Source organism: Scyliorhinus canicula, chromosome 15 (assembly GCF_902713615.1).
Source record: "Scyliorhinus canicula chromosome 15, sScyCan1.1, whole genome shotgun sequence".
Classification (NCBI taxonomy): domain Eukaryota; kingdom Metazoa; phylum Chordata; class Chondrichthyes; order Carcharhiniformes; family Scyliorhinidae; genus Scyliorhinus; species Scyliorhinus canicula.
The window spans coordinates 113,141,945-113,164,586 of record NC_052160.1 but is presented as its reverse complement, the minus strand read 5'-3'; the positions used below and the strand labels follow the sequence as shown (position 1 = coordinate 113,164,586).

Here is a 22,642-nt window from a genome sequence, read left to right as displayed (position 1 = left end):
GCAAACCTCTTATAGAACTCGATGGGGAATCCATCAGGGTCGGGTATCTTACCCGTTTGCATTGATCCAATACCTTTCGGTATTTCCTCAGAACCTAACTCCTCTCTCTTTCCGCCATTGGAGAGGACAACCCATCTAAACATTCGGCCGTGTCTGAGCTCTCTGACAGGGCTGCTGACCTACAAATATTTTTGTAGAATGTCTCGAAAGCCGCGTTGACTTTGTCCTTGGCAGAAGTCAGACTGCCATTCAAATCCCTAACTTGTATGATCTCCCAGGAAGCTGCTTGCCGCCTAAGCTTTGGTCTAAAAGACAACTAGCTTCTCCCCATATTCATAAAATAATCCCCTCAAGCACCTCAGCTGGCCTACCGACTTTCCTGCTCGCCAGCAACAGGGTAGGGTCAAGTGAGTATTGATGGTCCACCTCAAGGGTAGAGTCCACCAGCCTCTGCTGCTCCACCCTCTTGTCCATATGTGCCTTATAGGAGATTATCTCTCTTCCAAGACTACCTTAAGGTCTTCCCATAGTGTGGAGGGTGAAGCAGACTTGTTCTTATTAAACCTGACATATCCCTCGATGGCAGAAGTCATACGCCTGCAAAATCCTTTATCTGTTAATAGCGCTGCATCCAACCTCCATGGTAGTCGCTGAGAGGGACCAGAGTCCAGAGCCAAGTCCATAAAGTGTGGTGCACGATCTGAAATTACAATAGTCGAGTACTCTGCTTTCCTCACCCAGGGGAGAAGGGACTTACCCACCAGAAGAAAAGTCAATACTAGAGTAAACCTGATAAACATTGGGGAAAAGAACTAAATTCCTTATCTCTTGGATATCTCTTCCCCCATCCTCTCCATAAAGGCTAACAACACCTTTGCTGCCTCTGATGGAGCCAATGACTTGGGCCTCGACCGATCCACATTTGGATCTATCACACAGTTTAAACCCCCTCCAAAAATGAGTTGGTGCGAGTCCAAGTCAGAAATGGAGCAACATCCTAACAAACCCCGCATCATCACAATTTGGACCATAAACATTGACCAATGTTTCCGCCAAAGATCAGCTGACCATCTCATGTCTGCTGTTGGTGCGATCTAGGTAGCTAAGAAAATAACCAGTTCATTGATCAAAATCCTCCGACCTACCCCCAAGCCCGAACAAAACAAAAACACTAAGCTCATTATCCCAAACTAAACTGGTATAATAAGCTCCAGCTACACCCGCACCTCGCTCCTATTAGCTAGCTCACTTCATTGCTAGCAGGAAAGCCCCTGTCCAGGGTAAAAAAGGAAGAGAAAAAAAATCTGCTGCCTATACCAGTGCATCAAAATAATAGTCCTTCAACTCGAAGTTAAACCGGGTACACCACCCCAAACTGAACTCCACTTTCATAAAAAGTGGCTGTGGCTTTGTTGAAAGCCGCCTGCTTCCTTGTCAGTTCAGCTCCAACAATGGAAGATCCTGATGGTGTGATCTTCCCATTTGCAGTCCCGATGCTCCTTGGCCCACTTCAAGGCCTGTTCCTTCTCTTGAAACTGTGGAACCGAACAATGACTGCATGTGTTGGTTCATTCGGTGGAGGTTCTGAGGGAGTGTTCGATGGGCCCAGTCCAGCTCCAGAGGGGATAGATATGTAGAAGATAGGAGCAGGAGGAGGCTTTTTGGCCCTTCGAGCCTGCTCCGCCATTCATCGCGATCATGGCTGATCATCCAACTCAATAGCCTAATCCTGTTTTCTCCCCATAATCTTTGATCCCATTCTCCCCAAGTGCTATATCTAGCTGCCTCTTAAATCTATTCAATGATTTCCCATCAACTACTTCCTGGGGTAATGAATTCCACAGGCTCACCACTCTTTGGGTGAAGAAATGGCTCCTCATCTCTGTCCGAAATGGTTTACCCTGAATCCTCAGAGTGTGGCCCCTGGTTCTGGACACACCCATCATTGGTAACATCTTCCCTGCTTCTACCCTGTCTAGTCCTGTTAGAATTTGATAAGTCTCTATGAGAACTCCCCTCATTCTTCTGAACTCCAGCGAGAACAATCCCAACCTAGTCAATCACTCCTCATATGACAGTTCCGCTATCCCTGGAATCAGTCGAGTAAACCTTCGCTGCACGCCCTCGAGAACAGAACATCCTTCCTCCGAGAAGGAGACCAAAACTGTACACAATACTCCAAGTGTGGCCTCACCAAGGCCCTGTACAACTGCAGCAACACATCCCTGTTTCTATACTCGAAACCTCTCGCAATGAAGGCCAACATACCATTAGCCTTCTTTACCGCCTGCTGCACCTGCATGCTTACCTTCAGCGATTTGAATACACCCTCCCCCATCATCTTCCCAAACATCCTTGAAAAATATACAGAGGGAATCAGGCCTTCCACATCCTCTGGCAGCCCCACGATTCTGAGGTTCTGCCTCCTCGAGCAATTTTCAAGATCGTCTACCTTTGCCCTCAACATCTTTTTCTCGCCGGCCACTAGAGTGATCTCAGCCTCCAGCGAGGCAATCTGTTCGCCATGGTTTGTCAAGGTAATCTCCACACCATTCCTTGTTACCTTCTCCAACGTTTTCACCAATTTTGTGGGACCCAGTGCCTTCTCTATCAATTTTTGAAGTTCCCCAGACATGACTCTTTACTATTTCTTGAATTGTTTGTCAAACTCCGTCACCATTGCACTAGCCAGCATATCGGCCGTGATTTGAGTGGCAGGAGTCACTGAAGCAGCCATTTTCTCCACCGTCAACAAATTTCTATCCGTGGGTTTCTTTCCCCTGGCCTTTCTTGGCTCTCTTTAATGTGGGCACCTTATATTATCTTATAGATGGGATTTTTTGAAAAAATAACCCCAGAAATTAGGCGAAAAGGCCAAAAATCAAGAACCTTGTCAGGAGCTACCTCGTAGGCAACCTCCTTCTACATGCTGCCAGCCACCGAAGTCAGGATCAGAAAGTATTAATGTAGACCAGCTGGTCAGTTCCAAAAGCTCAAAAATATATCTTGTCTTGCATCTCTCAATCATTTATTTTGCCAAAGAAATATCTAACAAGCTTCCACTTGAATTAGCCAATATTATCCAAATTAACTGACTCTCTGAAAATCTGTCTTATGTATTCAGTAGCTTCTGAGTGAAATAATTTTATTTAAATTAAGTTCACCTTTCCCTCTTCTGATCTTAAATCGATTCCCCCAGGTTGTAATGTACTTAAATTTTATGACGCAATATTGATACAATATTTGGCAAAACAAATCAATTAAGAATAGAGGAGAAAACAAGGAATCTTTTCACTGTTTAAATAAAACTGACAGATTCCACAAACAAGTGAAAATAATCTGTAAATTCTTACATTTCCACTCAAAGCATTTGGTCAGTCACCAGCAGATTGACAATGAAAGAATATACCATTGAAGATATTCATATTAAAATCTTTGTGGCAACACTGAGACAGAAACAAATGCGTGTTTTTCAACACAGACACACTGCACAGTTAAAAAAAAAAAATCCACATAACTGTCTAGTTTAGTAGTTTTGGCATGTGCACTACTTTGATAAGGCAGTATATAAAAACACATTGCTATCTCACCAGGCTAAGATAGTACCCTCTGTTCTAGTTTCTAGCTTCATATTTCTCAAAGCAGAACCTTCTCAGAGATTAAAAAACTGCATCAAGAATGGCTAGACAGGACTGCAGCGCTGAGGGCCTGGGTTTGAATCCCGGCCCTGGGTCACTGTCCTTGTGGAGTTTGCACATTCTCCCCATGTCTGCGTGAGTTTCACCCCCATAACCCAAAGGTTAGGTGGATTGGGCACACTAAATTGCCCCGCAATTGGAAAAAAAAAAAATTGGGTCCTCTGAATTAAAAAAAAAGAATGGTTAGCCAAAGAAACTTACATCTTGTGTAGCAAGTATTTAGTGATACTTGTTTGTTTGGCTAAATGATTAATAAGTTAGCTATATGTAAAAATAAACAGAATCATTGATCTAATTCTTCTGAGAAACAATGGGCTGGATTCTTCGATTTTGAGGCTACGTCTGGAGCATGTTCTAGTCTTACAACCAAAAAGTCGGGCAACCCCCGCACCGATGCTCTGTCCGGTGGGGGGGGGGGGGGGGGGGGGGGGGGGCTAGCAGCCGTGCCACGTAACTTTACCTGCAGATACGGACGGAGAATTGGCGGGTCCATGGCCATGCATCTGCACGGTGGCGACCCGGCCTGCCAGATAGTGCCCCCCGTAAAACCCCTCACCACCCCCGGACCACCCTCTAATGGCCCCCCAGCCCCCGCCGAAAACCCTCCGGCCAGCGGAACACCCTCCCCCCCCGGACTGTGTCGGCGCTGTGAGCATACACGACCGATGCCATCGGGAAGTCGGACCATCAGGGGCAGAGCATCGGGGGAGGGCCTCAGGTGATGTCCAGAGGCTGTCCCAACGGCGTGCGGCGTACTCAGTAATGACACCGTTTTTGAAGGGGCGAAGCATCCGCAAAACGGGGCCGCCGCCCCCTGATTTTGGCGTAAAAATGTATTCTCCAGCCAATCGCCGAATGCAATTTCGGTGTCGGTAATCAGAGGTTCCAGCACTATTATTTTCAATGAAAGCAGTGAAAGGCAGCAGCTTCAATTGTAGATTTCCTGTCTTGTCTAATGCTACAGTATTAATCAATTGCTTTTAACTGGCAGAAGTTCAGTTGCAGAATCTATGATCTCCAATAGAAATAGTTTATGGCAAATGAAAGTAAGAGTGGGAATCCGGAGTTGACGTTGTAATTCTTTCCTAGGCCAAGAATTCTTACGAACATTACTTCATTTCAAATAAAGATATTCTTTTAACTAATAAATAGCAAAATTGTCTTCATGCACAAGTGTTTATTTCTTTATTTTAGCATTTTATTTTTGGGAAGTAGGAAAGGCCATTTCATTACAAAGAGAGAAGTATGTCCATTTATCAATCCTCTGTGGAATGTGCCAAAATATTTCATACATGATGAATTGCCATCACATGCAGGCAACAGGGCAACAAATTTAAGCACAACCATGTTTGACAAACAGAAGATGAATGACCAATCTATTGTGAGTGACCTTGATCAAGAGAAGAATTACAGAATTCCTTCTTTTCAAGTCTTGGCTTGGGATCTTTAATGCCCATTTGAACCATTGAATAGACAGATAGAACCAAGGTTCAGTTCTTATTTGATGACAATACAGTACTGCATTCTCACAAGTTGTGGTGATCCACCACTGTATATATATATATATATATATATGTGTGTGTGTGCCTGTATTAGGGGATGTACAGCAGTACCTGCTATTACAGGTTTGCCGGTAAGCCCCTGCTGGCTAGCTCCGCCCACAAGGAGCAGTATAAATATTCATGAGTCTCCTGAGCTGCAATTCTACAGCTGCAGTCGAAGGAATAACATCTCACGGTAATAACGCCTCTCTTGTACCGATTCGAGTCTTTGTGTGCAATTGTTAGCGCATCACAAGTGCTTAAAGTATCAGTGTAGTAGTAATGTTTGGCTTTCATGTTTCAACTGACTCCAGTTGATGAGTCCTGGTTCACTACATCTCAGAGATAAATTTAAAGTATGCCCAGGACATGAATAAACAGTCTTTATTAGTTTATTCCAGTTGTTGGTTTCTCACATCTTCTCATTTGATCCTCCACCTCTCAGAATGCAGTGGCATAACACTACACTCATCTTTTGACTTGATCTTTCATTGACAAAGTGAAAGGTGGCAGTAACACAACATATACTTTTGTGGTAGTTCTTAAGTTTAGCTACTCCTTATTTAGTAGAAAATAAACAATTTGCAACTGCTGATTTAAACTGTAATATTGTCATGTACCGTCCTTTTCTTACAGTATAGACAATTCTCACACTATCTTCCTGGAGACTTCAGCTCTACTCAACTTTTTAACAAAACATATTCAAAATGAAAGGTTTGGGACCTTGCTAATTCACCACTTCATTATGGACTTCACTACATGGACTGTAATGCTTTAAGAATGCTGCTCCCGCCACCTTTTCAAGGGCAATTATGGATGGGCAATAAATATTAACCTTGCAATTGATGTCCACAGCCTGTCAGTGTATTAAAAACTATCAGTCGACTGAGAAAGTTGCCCAAAAGTAACTTGCAATTTAAAGCTACACGTCCAAATTTAAGGCAGATGCTTTCACTGTGTTATACAAGATGAACGGACCAGTCAGAAAAGGTGGGTACATAGTGGGTAGCAATCCACTGCAATAGACAACACAGCAGAAACTTAGCAATTAAATAAAAATAACATCAATTTAACTAAATGGGAACAAAGTCCCACAGCGAGCGGGTTTAGCCCCGTGTTTCCGGGCGTTCTAAACACAACGCTATCAAAACTTGGGTTAGATAGGGGCCTCAGTGGGGAATGCACGGCCGAAGCCGCAAACAGCCGCGTTTTCTGCATCGAGGATCTCCACTTGCCGAATCTCAGTGTAGTGAGAGGGACGTAATGGAGACCCCAACACGACACCTGACCCAGCTCCAACTAACTAGTAGGGGGTCCCCAGGCCCCCCTGCACATCCCCCAACACCCGTGCAGGGCACCCCGGCTCAATCGCCAATGCACAAAATATGCCAACTTGGCACCTTGGCAGTACCCCTGCCAGCTGGCAATCACCTGGGCACCTTGGCAGTGCCAGACTGGCAGTTCCAGGGTGTCCAGGTGGTATCAGTAGTGCCAGGGTACCACCTTGGCCAAAGGGCTATGATCTCCTAGGAGACCTCCACGAATGCTATTCCATCTGGTCCCCATTTGTGGCGGCCAGTACTGAATGGCACTCACCCGAGGTCTCTGAGGCGAAGGGGATAGATCCCAACTCCTCGGGTGCCTCGAGAAACTGCATTTATGAGTGAGACTAGCTGTCTCGCTCTAATATGCAGATTTGCCAAAAAGTGATCCACAATGGGCAGGATTTACATCGCATGTCTCGCGGGATCGAGTTAGATTTCACAAGGTTTTGCAAGCCAGTCAGATCCCGGGAGTGGTGTCTCCCGGCTTCTATCGGCCACGTTGCGCCATGACGTGCTACTTCTTGGGTGCAACGTAGCCGTTCGATTGCGCCCAACATCTGAATCCATTATTAACACCTTACTTTGCACATTCTTCCTGTGTCTGGGTGGGTTTCAGCCCCACAACCCAAAGATAAGCAGAGTAGGTGGATTGGCCACGTGAAACAGCCCCTTAATTGGAAAACAATAATTGGGTACTCTACATTTATTTAAAAAAAAGACCTTACCAAATGACAAGTATTGTCCACAATAAAATATTCATTACGGTCAATGTTTTAAAATTGTTATTGTTTATTATGGTCAGTGGAACTTCAAGGCACACAACAAATGATGCACTGTATCACAATGTTTGGATTCCCTTGCCCCAGAGGTAATCCTCCTGTTTTTAAAGGGTATAAATATGCAACAGGTTTTAAATTTCTGGAGTGGCCATAAATAGACAACATATTGATCATCTTTTATATAGATAATTTCCTTTTGATTTCCAGGATTTTGAAATCCAGGATTTCCTTTTGATTGAAGTGCAAGGGTCCTGCCTGTTCATTCCCGTATTTCCCCTTTCTTTTATTTTGTCGTTATCATTTTTGCTCCATGGGTGATTAATGGGCATGTATCTTTAGGTCAAGCAGCAGAGAGGAGAGAGGAATTCAGAAGTTACAGAAGAGAACACTCTGCTAGACAAGGACCCGCTCCCACTCTCCAGAAAGGCTGTGAGTGCTGTAATCCTGAAACTACAGACATCTGAATAAATCTACAGTAAAAGCCTCAGACTGATACCAAAGTTTGAAGAGGAGAAAGGTGCTAAAAACGACAGTCTAAAAGAAAGACTTCTACTTATGATATTCACGCCTATCCTTCCCTCTGTGTGTATATGCGTACATATAAAGAGGGTGGGGCAAGTTAAAGTGGGGAATTAGGAATTAGATGATAGTTAACTTGTTGTATTTGCTGCATATTTCATTGTAGTTTTAGTTATTAATGAAAAGTAATTGTGTTTACACTTACAAACCCAGGGACCGTAATTATTGGGCAGCAAGTGTCAAAGACGTTGGGTTTTTTTCTAAGATTGTTGGTTAATTCACTTGTGTTGTGACTCTGGGTCAAGTGGGACTGAAATTGATCGCACATTAACCCAAGGCATCAAATAGAAGTCATTATAAAAAGGAAATATTAGAACTGGGGCAGTATATAATAGACAGTTAAGGCACTGCCACTTATTTTCCACCACTACCACCCAATTAAAATCAGCCCTTTTGTTCTTACATAAGTAAAATAAAAAAATATTCTATTTCACTTAGTTTATACTGAAGATTTAGTACATGTACTGGAGATGATATAAAGACGCTAACATTTACATAGTTTTCCTATTAATTACATTTATGTCAATAATTTTACAGAAAGTTATCAGTTGATTTGAGTCATACATAGATACAGTTGGATTTAAGTGATGAACATTTAGAATTGATACAATTCTGTGACTTCTAAACATAAATGTACAATTCCAAAATTTTTGAATTGATGAAAATACAGTAGCCTGAACACACAGAAATGTTAGCATTTTCCTGTTGCATTATTACCTCACAAATTTCAGATCAGACTATATTGGCAACAGGGTGGCCATAACTATAATGTTGTTTCCATGGGTCTCTTGTGCAAACTTTTAAAAGGAGTAAAGTTCATCACCTCCTGGAATGCATGTCCTAGAAATAACAATACCACGTTAAATGTCTTTCTCGTGTAAATCACAAATTTATTTATTTTACATTTATCTAAGCATTTTAAACAGATTATATATGATCAAAGTCTTGATTGAATGAAACTGAATTTTACGATTAACTATGATCACATATTTGTGCTGTACATAATTACATTTTTCCTTTTTTTACTTTCCATGAACTGATCGGTGTCAAACAGTGCATCAAGAAATTACACATATATCCAGTTTGTTCATTATATTTGCAATAAGCTGACATTTTAATGTTTGCATTAGAAATTCATTGCATTTATAATGTTAAATTAACACGACATGGGCTAGTTATTAGACATTCTTTAATTACTCACTTTTCCACAGATCAACTGACAATTTCAGCTGGTCCAAAGAATCATCAAAAGGCTCAGGTTTAGTCTCGTCTTCTAGATCTCGGAATTGTTCAAAGTAGGGATGACTCAAAGCTTCAGCAGCCGATAAACGTTTGTCTGCATCCAACACTAACATTTTCTCCAGGAGGTCCACAGCTGAGATAAGTAATTGGAATTTAAAAAGGAAGGAAAAGTTTAAACTCCTCTTCATCCAAAATTTATATTTTGAAACACAGTTATGCAGATTTCATTCACACCTCTATTAACATTTCTGTTTAGCTTTATTCTTCTATAGAAGGAGGTCAACTACAGTAAGGTCAGTAAAATAAAATGTCTTCCTCAACATCAATTTCACAAGTGGTATGTTGTTAATGGCAGTCGGTTCAATTCAATTCCTTATTCTCAGAAGGCAGCACAGTGGTTAGCACCGCTGCCTCACATCACCAGGGACCCGGGTTCTATTCGGCCTTGGGTGACTGTCTGTGGAGTTTGCACGTTCTCCCCATGTCTGCATGGGTTTCCTCTGGCTTCCTCCCACAGTCCAAAGATGTGCAGGTTAGGTGGATTGGCGATGCTAAATTGTCCCTTTGTGTCTAAAGGCTAGGTGGGGTTACAGGGATAGGGTGGGGAAGTGGACCTGTGTTAGGATGCTCTTTCGGAGGGTTCGTGTGGACCTGATGGGCTGAATGGCCTCCTGCACTGTAGGGATTTTATAATTTGAATGAAGTGGTACAACATACTCAGGAGGAATAAAGAATGTTTTTTATTCCACATGAGATTTTGCATTTGGTAGATAATCGTTCACTTAGAGATGGCAAGATATAGAGCTTTAAAAATCAATAATTCTGAAAGCATCAAATCCACACAAAAATCATAAATAATAATTAACAGTCTGATTGGCAACTCAAGAGTTACATTAGAAATTCAGATGAAACCAAAATTTGCTGGTGGAGCTAAGCCAAAAGCACATTCGTCTGAAAATGCCCAAGGCCTCATCCCAATAATGCAAGTGCAGCAGAGCAGAACTGCGGTCTATCCTTATCCAAAGCCAGATACCCTATCCTGAATTGTGGGGATTAAGTCATCTGCCTTGTGAGGCGAGCATCTGGTTGCTGAAAGTGTGTATCAGTGGTTGCTGCTGTGCCCATGGTTATTTTCCCTTCTAATGGAGTGCAAAGTTCTCCCTAGGTCCAATTTGTTTTCGAATGCCACTGAAGCAACTAACTGCGAGACAAGGGGCGGGATTCCACGACCCCCACCGGGTCGGAGAATCCCCGGGGAGGGGGGGGGGGGGGGGGAGGGGGGGGGGGGGGGGGCGGCATGAATCCTGCCCCGCCACTGACTTATTCTCCGGCGCCGGTTTTCGGGCGGGGATCACGCCGCATCGGTCGGGGGCCATTGGCAGCGCCCCCCCCACCCCCCGGCAATTCTCCGTACCCCAATGGGCCGAGAGGCCATCGGTTTATGGCCAGTCCCGCCGGCGTGGATTGGACATGGACCCACACGGCGGGACTTGGCAGGTACGTTGGCTTGTGCGGTCCTCGGGGGGGTGGGGGGTCCCCTTGATGGCCTGGCCCGTAATCGGAGTCCACCGATCTGCGGGCTGGCCTGTGCTGTGGGGGCACTCCTTCCTTCTGCACAGGCCCCTGTAGGGCTCCGCCATGGCCGGCGCGGAGAAGACACCCCCCTGCACACGCGCTAGAATACGCCGGCCGTTCTGCACATGCGCTGAACCACACCGGCGGTTCTGTGCACGCGCTAACTTGCGCAGTCCGTTCGGCGCCGGCTGGCATGGCGCCAACCCCTCCGCCACTGGCCTAGCCCCTGGAAGTGCGGAGATTTCCGCAACTTCCGGTTGGCCCGACGCTGGAGTGGTTCGCGCCGTTTTTTACACCTTGGTCGGGCCATCACGCAGATTCAGGAGAATCCCGCCTGAGGTAGTTACCCCTCCAGGACTGAGTACTGTAGGAAAGCTACTCATATAAAGAAATAATTCCTGGTCTCAACTAGTTTGTTCCACTGAGACATTAAGGGCATAAAGCAACAAATTTCTTAAGAGAACTCTTGGGTAAGACAGTAACTATATTGGTCCTCCTACACCAACAAGTATGGGGATGGGTGAAAGATCTGCCCATGACCCTTCAGCCTTAAAATTAAAAACCCAACCTAATTGAGGTGGAGTCCTTAGCCTATACAGAGCATGCCTTCTCCACAAATTTCCAATCGTTGTTTGAATGATAAACTGTGATTTGTTAAATTTAACAATAGGAGGGGCAAATATATTTAATCGGAAATGTGCTGTTCTACTAACATTTTTTGTGGGGTGGGGAGAAGAGAGAGAGGAAGTATGATATTCAATATCCTATGACAAGTTGTGAGATTAAGAAGTTTCATTATTTTGAATATAATTTTGGTGTCTGAAGCCTTGTGCAATTAGACAATCTCATAACTTTAAAAAACGTGAGAAACTCATAACCTAATTGTTTTTTTAAAATTTAGAGTACCCAATTCATTTTTCCAATTATGGGGCAATTTAGCGTGGACAATCCACCTACCCTGCACATCTTTGGGTTGTGGGGGTGAAACCCACGCAGACACAGGGAGAATGTGCAAACTCCACACGGACAGTGACCCAGAGCCGGGATCGAACCTGGGACCTCGGTGCCGTGAGGCAGCAGTGCTAACCACTGTGCCACCCCCATAACCTAATTGTTTAATCCAGGATACTAGTAAAGGATAGAGAGGTTGATTTACAGCTTTGCTATCCTAGGTAGAATGACATTTTAGGTCCGATAAAGTAGTGACTTGTAAATAGCTAATGTTTCCCATGTCATGTATTGCCTGTTTGGCATAACGTCCATGTGTTCCTCCTTGTCAGCCTGTTGATTCTATAGTTCAAAGGGACAGTGAATGAATGGATTTCTGCTCAACTGGTATTCAGGAACAGAAAGGTTGCTGGTTTCTGATCTGTGGATACAAGTGGTTCCCCAGCAAAGATACCATCAATATGAATTGATGGTCTAACTTGAGGCTTCCTAAACTGTGGGTCATGGCCAGAGTGCGGTTGCAGTACAAGCAATTGGGGTGGTGAGCTCTTACATAGCAATGGCAGCCGTGCAGCGGAGACCATGGGCGCAATCTACTGGCCATGTTGCACTCGGGTGCACAGTGGGGGGGGGGGGGGGGGGGGGGGGGGGGGGGGGGGGAGGGGGGAGGGGGGGGGGGTGGTTGTCGGTAGATGCCGGGAGAGGCCTCTTCCAGGATCTATCCAGCTCGCCATACCTCACGAGATCTAATGGGATCTCGCGAGACATCTGGATCCTGCCCATTGAGGTTGGGATCAGGATTTGGCAAATCTGTAAATTAGACTGAGCAGCTAGTCTCACTCTAATATGCATCTCGCCTGATTTATCCGCGGTGTTGAGTTCAAAACCCTTCGCCTCGGAGACCTTAGCAGAGCGCTGTTCAGTACCGGTCCCCACAAACGGGAGCCAGGCGGAACAGCAGTTCGGGGGAGGGGGGGGGGTGTCCTCCCATGGGATCGGAGGCCCCCTGGTGGTTGGCCTCCATGCAAGGTGTCACCCTGGCCTTGCTGGTGCCACCTGGGCACCTTGGCACTGCAAGCCTGGCAGCACAATCTGGGTGCCAGCCTGGCACGGCCAAGATGCCCAGGTGGCACTGCCAGGCTGGCTGGGAGTCGCATCAGGGGCGGGGATTGAGAGATCAGGTACCATTTAAAAATGGTATCTCAATCTCTTCCTGCACTGAGAAGTTCTGACGAGTGGAGCTCTTCAGTGCAGGAAATGGGACTAAATGCCGCCTCAGCGGCGCATTTCCCACTGAGGTCCTGGATTGCAAAAGAGTCCAGTTTGATAGCATGATCTTTCCCGTTGATACGGGACTGCAATTCGATTCGATTGTGCCCAAGATTTGACAATCATGGGCTACAAGACGTCTTTATATATACATGATTTCTTTATTGGTGGACATAGCCTCATGAAGTGAAACTCTATCTTCATCACCAGCGCTTGCAAGATAGTAGAGGTCCTTTTTCAGGTTTTTGTTGTGCCTGTCCTTTTTCAAATCAACAGCGTCCCCCCTAACTCCCCAATACTGGGGTCACACCACGTATGAAGCATTAAAATGAAAATGTGGTCACAAAGAGTGGCACTGAAGCACAGTGGTTAGCACTGTTGCTTCACCGCGCGAAGGTCCCAGGTTCGATTCCTGGCTTGGGTCACTATCTGTGTGGAGTACTCCCCGTGTCTGCGTGGGTTTCCTCCAGGTGCTCCAGTTTACTCGCCGGAGTCCTGAAAGACGTGGTGTTAGGTAATTTGAACATTCTGAATTCTCCCTCCATGTACCCGAACAGGCGCCGGAATGTGGCGTCAAGGGGTTTTTCACGGTAACTTCATTGCTGTGTTAATGTAAGCTTACTTGTGACAATAAAGATTATTATTATTCTCAGGAAAAATTAGGAAGCACTGGTCTAATTAATGTAATAACATAAATAAGTAAACAGTATCTTAAATTACAGTGGTCAGATAACTTGAAGGAAGCTATCAATCTAATTTGGCATTGTACGTTGTATTTATGCTTCTTTCCAGGGTCTACACAATGGTGATCAAAATTTAGATGCAGCATGATAAATGATCACATGCATCCATTGGCTGTCTGAAAACTAACAAGGAGAAAAGGAGCTAAAAATTCTGATGCATCTCCTTCAAACAGTTAAATGAAGGCTGCAAACTCTGGTGTTGCACACAAGTGTCAAATACTCTTCTGCACTTGATGCAAAGGAGCACATACCATAGCATGTACTCAACTAAGTGGCTATAATTCAGAGCTTCCATTTGACCTGAAATTTAAGATTTTACTCGGCAAGCGGTTTAATTTTCTCAGCTGGAGTGAAAAATATAAATAGGTAAAACACTTTGTCAACAAAATGAATACAAGTAACAAACTAAATTCAGTAAAGCTTGATAATTCTACAAAATCAATTCCGATGCAGTTGTGGCAGTGGACTGTTTGGAATGTCAGGAATGTTGTGAGGAGCTGCCTGAGGTCACAGTAAGTTACAAGGATAATTTAAATACAGGTCTGAATCACCATGAGGCAGATTGATGCCAAAGATGAATAACCAGCAGATTAATGGAAAAACGTATTCCTTTTTTGATCTTAAACTGCTTAAATCTTTGAAAGCGTCTTCAAGAAAATAGTAAATTCTCATAGTCACTTTATTTAGAGGATATTGCTTTGTGCAGTTGATGTGCCAGTGATTGCTCGGAGCGTTTTGCTTTTAAACATCAGTCAGCTATTTGAAAACTCAATGGAACAGAGAAAAAACAAGATATTATTATCACAACTGAGTTTTAAACATCGATAGCTTTATAGTAGCTTTGTAGTTTTACGTCTATAGGAATGAGGGCATCCAAACATGATGAATTGGAGCTAACCTGATGTCACACAACCCAACAGGCTGACGTTACATAATTCCATGTTTGAACAACGCAAGTCCTGCCTGTATTGTCCACTCAAAAAAGGGAACGTGAAACAGCAAGACGGCTGTAGCATTATTAAAGGGACAAGCATCCTAATTGCAGGCAAGTTAGATTTTTGGAAAGTACTCTGGATTACTTTCGGAGATGTTTTGGTCAATTTCTTAAATTGCTGGAAAATGCTGCCACATACGTACAGTGTCGGAAGGGGAAGTAGTTGATCTGTCCACATAAATACTACAACAGGAATGGGGATAATAGTAATAGTGCATCTGGATCAGGAGCATGCACCACAAATGGAGCAAAGGCTGGGGAGCTCGCGGGCTTCATAAATTGGAGCCTGAAGCCTCCATGCTCCTTGACAGACAGGAGGCTACCCGGCAGGCCAGTTAATGCACTGAGTAGTTCATGGTACATGCCCACTGAGTGCTGTCCTATATTCCACAGCATTTCTTGGGTGCCTGAAAGCAGGAACTTAGAAGGCAAAGGTTGGTGTAAATGGAGGGGGTTGGATGGGCTTCACAATAACTCCATTAAGAAGTTACTTGTCATTCCAAGTGGCAGGATGAGGATGTGCTGGGACCTGGAAAAGGGTAAAAGGCATCCTCAATGTCCTGAAGTTATGGACTCCATTGCAGCTGTCCCATGATGCTGATAGCTATTTCCTCTGCACGGCTCAGAAGATGCAAGTTTCTTTATCATCTGCCAGCTTTGCTCTGCTCCCTTCTGCTGTGTGCCACCTTGTCCTGCAAGAGATAGGTAAACATGTGTTTGGATGTTCTGCCTTTCATAGCTGAATATCTGAAGGTATGTGGAAGCATGAGGTGTGGGAGCAAGACTGGCAGCATTGGTAGAGTTGAGGGTGAGCTGGAGCATCTAGGTGTCAGCTGTGTCCTCATAATATGAGGGGGACTGGTAGGTGAGTGATAGGGCTGTGATGCATTGAGCAACAAGAGATTGATGGTATGCTAGGCATGTCACGTGATGATGCATTCACTGACCTTGAACACCCATGTAAGGTTGTTAGATCTCTTATGGCACTGAGGCCAGATCCTTGGGTGCAGATTCTGGGAACTGACCTTCCTAGCCATAAACTTCCAATGCCATCGGAGGGTGGTTCTTGATGGTCTCCCAGCCCCCTGTTGGATCATGACATCTCTCCTTCTGCCCACCTTCACCACTAATTATTTCAGTAGTGCATCTGTCAGTCAAGATTCCTCCAACTTCACTATAATACACAGCTAGAAATTTGCAACATTGCAATCATGGTGTCATTATTCCGCAGGGCAGAACAGGCCAGTTGCAAGTGATGGTTTTCAGCTGTAACAGGTTTGAGGACCTGTTTGAGAGTGCCACACTCCCAGAGAAGTCCTGCACTTCTTGCCTCCTAAATGTTTCATTCCGTACTATACCACATAACATCCCTGGACAAGGAGTATCAAAATAGCCATCCCATACCGTAGGCAGCACGATAGCATTGTGGATAGCACAAATGCTTCACAGCTCCAGGATCCCAGGTTCGATTCCGGCTTGGGTCATTGTCTTGTGGAGTCTGCACATCCTCCCTGTGTGCGTGGGTTTCCTCCGGGTGCTCCGGTTTCCTCCCACAGTCCAAAGATGTGCAGGTTAGGTGGATTGGCCATGATACATTGCCCTTAGTGTCCAGAATTGCCCTTAGTGTTGGGTGGGGTTACTGGGTTATGGGGATAGGGTGGAGGTGTTTACCTTGGGTAGGGCGCTCTTTCCAAGAGCCGGTGCAGACTCGATGGACTGAATGGCCTCCTTCTGCACTGTAAATTCTATGATTTATAAAAGGTTTTGGATGACATCCGACTGCTTTTGATGCCAGTTTAGTCCTTTGATCGGTTGAAGCTATGTAATCCCCAGATGGTATGCCTCAGAAGAGAATGGTCATCAAATCAATCTTGAAAGAAACACTGCAGGATGCATTATTTAACCCCCTTGCAGGAAAACATTTTCTTTTGTAGCCATCGTGTCTCTTTGTGAGAGTTTCCATTTTTCTGCACCTGCATAGTTTCAGGCAGGGAAATTGGCATCAGGGCTGAATTCCTCCGTGGACCTAATTAAAGAGCCTTAACTTTGCCAGGGAAATACAATTGATCCCAAAAAAGGACCAGTTGCATTCCCTTTGAGACCCACTTATTGGCCACAAACAGCTTCAATTCAAGGGCAGCACGGTAGTATTGTGGATAGCACAATCGCTTCACAGCTCCAGGGTCCCAGGTTCGATTCCGGCTTGGGTCACTGTCTGTGTGGAGTCTGCACATCCTCCCCGTGTGCGCGTGGGTTTCCTCCGGGTACTCCGGTTTCCTCCCACAGTCCAAAGATGTGCAGGTTAGGTGGATTGGCCATGCTAAATTGCCCTTAGTGTCCAAAATTGCCCTTAGTGTTGGGTGGGGTTACTGGGTTGTGGGGATAGGGTGGAGGTGTTGACCTTGGGTAGGATGCTCTTTCCAAGAGCCGGTGCAGACTCGATGGGCCGAATGGCCTCCTTCTGCACTGTAAATTCTATGTAATTTGTTACCAGATATAATTTGCACCCCAACTTCCAGATCATATTTTCAGGAAAAAATGTTACATTCAGAAAATTACAATAATAAGGGTGTAGGTATTAAAAACCTTCAAATTGTGGGAAAGAAATGGGAGAAATGTTGGTTTGAGATTTGAGTAGAAATAACAAAATTATTGCTCTGCGAAATTTAAATTTTCCACTGATCAATTTGGACAGAGAGGGAATAAATGGAGAAAGGGGAATGGTATTCCTAAGACATGTTAAGTTCTTTGTTTCTCAAACAGTACGTTACTGGCCCACAAAGGTGAGGGGAATGCTCAATCATGTTTTGAGTGATGTTATGGGCTAGGGTTTAGAGAACCCCAAAGTGCATCATGGAGTTCACCTGGCCCACAACTTTTAATAGATTGTGGTATGGGGAGCACACGGCCCACTCTACAGTAGTGGTACACCAGAAATGGAAAAGTAATTTTTAAAGCAAAACAATGTTTATTCTATGAACTCAAGTTAACCTTTTTGAAACATACAGTGAACATCTTCGCAACCATCAATTCGAATACAACACCAAAAAAATACACAAAGTAATCCTTAATAACTTGAAATGAAATGAAATGAAAATCGCTTATTGTCACGAGTAGGCTTCAAATGAAGTCACTGTGAAAAGCCCCTAGTCGCCACATTCCGGCGCCTGTCCGGGGAGGCTGTTACGGGAATCGAACCGTGCTGCTGGACTGCTTGGTCTGCTTTCAAAGCCAGCAATTTAGCGTTGTGCTAAACAGCCCCTCTAAACAGCCCCTAAACTTCCCAAACAACATCTAGAAGACAAAAGAAACACCTTTCAACAGAAGCACGTTAGGTTTACATTTACTACTGAGAACATTTATAATTCTGAATTCACCAAATGATCGAGATAGTCTTTTGATGGCAGAGAGAACAGCAGTACACCTGCTTGGTCTGGCTTCAGCTCCAACACTGAAAATGAAACTAAAACACACCCTGCAGCAAACAGCCTAAAACGAAAATAAAAAGCGGACAGACAGCCCAGCTCCACCCCCTCTCTGACATCACTGCAGTAATAAACACTCATTTCTTAAAGGTACTCTCACTACAGATATTTATATACATACCCATTTATAAACACCCATTTCTTAAAGGTACTCTCACATGACAGTGGCAAAATAAATAATATGAATAAGCTAAATATGAGTGAGCACCTTGAGAGTGGGAACTCTGGGATACAACTGGGTTGGGTCTGAAGTGTCGGGAGTCCCATGCGGGGATCAATCTAGGTACTTAAATAGTTACATCGAAGTTAAAAATGGTTTTATTTCATCTAACTTTTTCAGAGTGACCATTAGTGTAACACTGGCAGAACCATCTGAAGCTAGTGATTTAAATCGCTTTGCCGGATGGTTCCCAGCCCAGCACAATTGTCCAGGGGAAGTTAGCCCTTCTGGACAAGTGCCAGATGAAGCCTTACCTGTGAACATCCAAGAGGGATTTCCCGATGCATTTTTGGGCTGCTGTCCAAATCTGATGCTGGGGAGCCAAGTTACTGGCCAATCAAAACAAAAAAAGTTTTGAGAAATTGAGAAAATTTTATAAAAACGCAACATTTTTACAAGAGCGTTAATAAGAAATAGAATTATTCAAAGCAAGGTTGGTCCCCTGCGAGGATCCCAATTTTGTAGAGAATGATCAAAAATGGCACATGGATGTAATGAGCATTTTGCATTAGTATTTATTAAGGAGGATGTCGGAGGTGAATCCAAAGTGACGGAATCAATCTTACGATGAATAAAAAGAACACTTTTGTTCATTTAGTTAAGCTAAAAAAAAACAAAACAGGATAGTACAATGGAATACATCTGTGAACCTAAGGGAGACGAGAAAGGATGTTTTTGAGATCCACGAAAATTACATTTCAGAGCTTTAAGAGTGGTTCTGTGCTAAGAGCTAGAGAATAGCCAATGTATTAAAAAGGGAGGTGGAACTAATCTAAGCAATTATACATAACTGTAAAGACCCTTCCTGTTGATTCCCTTATTTCCCATTTCTTTTATTTTTGCATTATCATTTTGATCCATGGATGTTTAATAGACTTATACCTTTAAGTCAAGCAAAAGAAGTGAGCAACTCAAAAGTTCCAACATAGTACACTGTGCTCGCTTTCAAACTCAGACATTTTGGCACCTGAGATATCGAAGGGACTCGGTTGATTGGTTGGCTGGTGGCCAATGAATTGGCCAAAAAGCTATATTCTTCCTGGTGACAGGCGGTGATTGGGTCCTACCCAAGTGGGATGGATTTCAGACAACCAAGGAAAGGACAGATTTTCCTTGACGCTAAGAGGGAGGAAACTTCTCTTTCTCCAGAAAAGCTGCATAGCTGCTGTATTACTGAACCTGCAGAGAGCCTGGCTGAATCTACAGTGAAAACCATTCCAGACTAAAGCAGAAACTAGAACTGAAAGCCTGGACTGAAGGAAAGTGTGCTAGAAGACAACCATCTGAAACAAAGACTTATATTTTACTTTCATTATTATTTTTACACCCCTTTCTTCCCATCTGTGTTTGTTTGTCTCTCTTGTGTGCGTGTGTATAGCCTACTTGTGACAATAATAAAGATTATTATTATATAGTTATTAGTTAAAGGGGGGGTAGGAATGAGATAATAATTAACCAGTTGAATTTGCTGCATATTTAACTATAATTATTGTTATTAATAAAAAAAATTGTGTTTAAATTTACACACCTTGTGACTGTATTTATTGTGCAGTGCTTGGGTATTTTTCTAAGAATTATTTGTTCATTTCAATTGTGTTGCGACTTCCGATCAAGTGGAGCTGGAATTGATTGCGCACTAGCCCGGGGGGTGTGGGGGGGGGTGGGGGGGGGGGGGGGGGGGGGGGGGGGGGGGTCGTAACATAACATCTATGGTACAGAAAAAGTAAACATCATTAAGAATAAAATCACCACATAGTGAAAACGATAAGTAGCAGGCACAGATTTTAAATGTTACTGCCGTGCATGGCATTTTGGTAATGAACATGATAGCTGTAGGAAATGAAGTGCACATCGGATGCAGGGACTTCCAAGAAGCCTTTTACAAGATGCCATATTGGAGATTACTGGAAAAGATTAAGGGATATGGAATTAGTGGGAGGAGAGAAAACTGGATTAAAAATAAAAAGGTGTCAATGTCAGCTCAATGGTAAAACTGATTCTGTATCAGAAGACGTGGGTTCAATCCAGAGATTTGAGCACATAATCTAAACTGGAACTTCTGTAGAACCAAGGGAGTGTGGCAATGTTGGACGTGCTGTCTTTCTGTTTAGACACCAAACTGAGGTTCTGTCTGCCCTTTCAGGTGGATGAAAAAAGTATCACAACATTATCCAAAGAACAGGGGAGCTCCCAGTGCAGTGACCAATATTTATTCCTCAACCAACAAAAAATGATCAGCTAATTTCTTTAATTGTTGCATGTGGAACCTTGCTGTATGCAAATTGGCTGCGTGTTTCTTATATTACAATACTGACTGCATTTCAAAAGTACTTCATTGGTTATAAAACACTTAAGGCCAAGAATTTCGGAATGGCGAGGTTTTCCTTCCTGCCATCCAAAGAGTTGGTGGAGAACACATCCCGCGGACACTGCCTGCCTTAGAGTGATTCCATGCCCCTATGAGCATTAATTGGCTGGAGGTGGGCCTTTCGCACCTTAATTAGAAAGCCCTGCCTCAGAGAACTGCTGCCAATCTGATTAGCTGGTAGCTCTCCAGTCCCTGCAGTGCCAGAAGCTGCAGTGGAGAGGACTGGAACCGCATGCAGCCTCCAGAGCCCAAGTCCAAGATTCCAGGAAGAGAAGAGAAACATTTTATTTTGGGGAGGATGGGGTTGTGGGGGGTGAGGGGGGAGGGGGGTAAATGGTGTGGATAGTGGGAGACACGCGTGTTCGAAAAATGTCTGGGAAGGGGGAAGACCTGCAGTTACCAGACCTTAAGGCAAGGATAGGAGGGTGTGGGCACCTGACATTAAAAGGATGGCGATTCCTCCCACCTTCACGCTGAGGCCTGACCTTGATTATCTGTGAGTTTTCCTCATACCCCAGAATTCCTCCTACCAGACTAAAAAGTAAGGCGGAGCTGGAAATGCCCCTTAAGTGGTCAATAATTGGTCACTTAAGGGCCTCAATTAGGGAAAGGGCACGTGGGCCAGCCAAGGCCTCACTGGACCCAACATAAAATTGTAGAGAAATCAGGTCCGGCAGCAACCCAGCAGGAAGCCCATCTGAGGAATTCTGCACTCATTCCCCACCTACAAACCCACCAGCTGGGTAGGGTAAAGTTTTGCCCTTAATTATGAAAGGCACAGACCTGTTGAGTTTTTCCAGCATTTTCTGTTTTTATTGCAGATGTGCAACATCCTACAATAATTTGCTTTTAATCCTGCAGTCTTTTTTTCAGTCCTCAGCAGATACACGGGGGGAACAGTGTGCTGTGGTGTGCTAACTCCTCGCTGGCCTGGCCACCAGCACCTGCATATGTGTATTTTGCATCGCCAACAGAAACCTCACCCTCCAGCTCAGTCGCTGTACCAATGTTTGTGATGGTGCTAGAGGGTGACATATGGTGGTGCCTCCTCAAAGATCATACTCTTCTGAGGGGTATTTTTTTAAGAGAGATCTGACACAGTTGGAGAACACACGCAATGTGAAAGAGTCAGGCTGGCTGAATGTGCCAAATGAACGATACAGATAATTGTTAGAGATTCTGTTCAATTAAGGTGTCAGCCCCAAAAAGCCTGACGTGTTCAGCCCTGGAAGGCCCATAAATTTCCACAGCTTGTCACTCAGGTTCATTGATGATCTTTGGGTCAGCTGGTCTTCCCACCACAGACTTGCTCCTTTCCATTAGTATACGGTTTCATCTTACTGAAAGAGAGGGATTGACTACAATGCAGATGTGTGGGGCTTATGTTGATACTGCTTCTTTGCCTTCTTGGCATATGCTAGATGCAAGAAGAATGAGGAAGCATTGTATGGGATGCTCATGTGTACTGTATGAAGTGAGGAAGAATTGCTGCAAGAAGTTAGTAAAGATTATAAGCAAACAAAAGGCAAGCACACTCATTAATACCACATTGAGTGCCGGTAATGAGGCCTTATGCCAGATGAAGAAAGAAATGTGACTTATTTCTCAAATGATACTTCTTTCAGCAGCCGGGAAACGAATGAAGCCCAAATTAAATGCAACCTTGCTTTGAGAGGTGCACCTCCATTTTAAATAAACCATTGGCTGACCTGCCAGAAATTGCATCTGGAGTGGGCTTGTTGGGATTGGAAAGCTGCAGGTGATATTATAATGAGGCCCAGGAGTAAAAATAACCTGGATTTATTTTTGGCTGCAAGGATGGATTTTAAATTGAAACCGAAACTTATCCACTGAAAAGTGGTCCAGAGTTAAAGTC

The 22,642-nt window shown here is 44.1% G+C and overlaps 1 protein-coding gene across 2 annotated transcripts in view; it reads right to left on the bottom strand.

Annotated features, from left to right (window-relative positions):
- Positions 1 to 7,335: 7,335 nt before the first annotated feature.
- LOC119978379 (mitogen-activated protein kinase 12-like) overlaps positions 7,336 to 22,642 on the bottom strand; it is an 80,508-nt gene continuing 65,201 nt past the window's right edge. The window contains exons 11-13 of one of the 2 annotated variants that reach the window (XM_038819973.1): positions 18,653 to 18,727; positions 9,124 to 9,297; positions 7,336 to 8,762 (exon numbers count right to left, since the gene is read on the bottom strand). In XM_038819973.1, coding sequence (XP_038675901.1) covers positions 8,686 to 8,762; positions 9,124 to 9,297; positions 18,653 to 18,727 — 326 coding nt within the window. In that variant the 3' untranslated portion in view covers positions 7,336 to 8,685. The remainder of the gene's footprint in view (positions 8,763 to 9,123; positions 9,298 to 18,652; positions 18,728 to 22,642) is intronic. The other variant, XM_038819974.1, reaches the window with a different exon arrangement.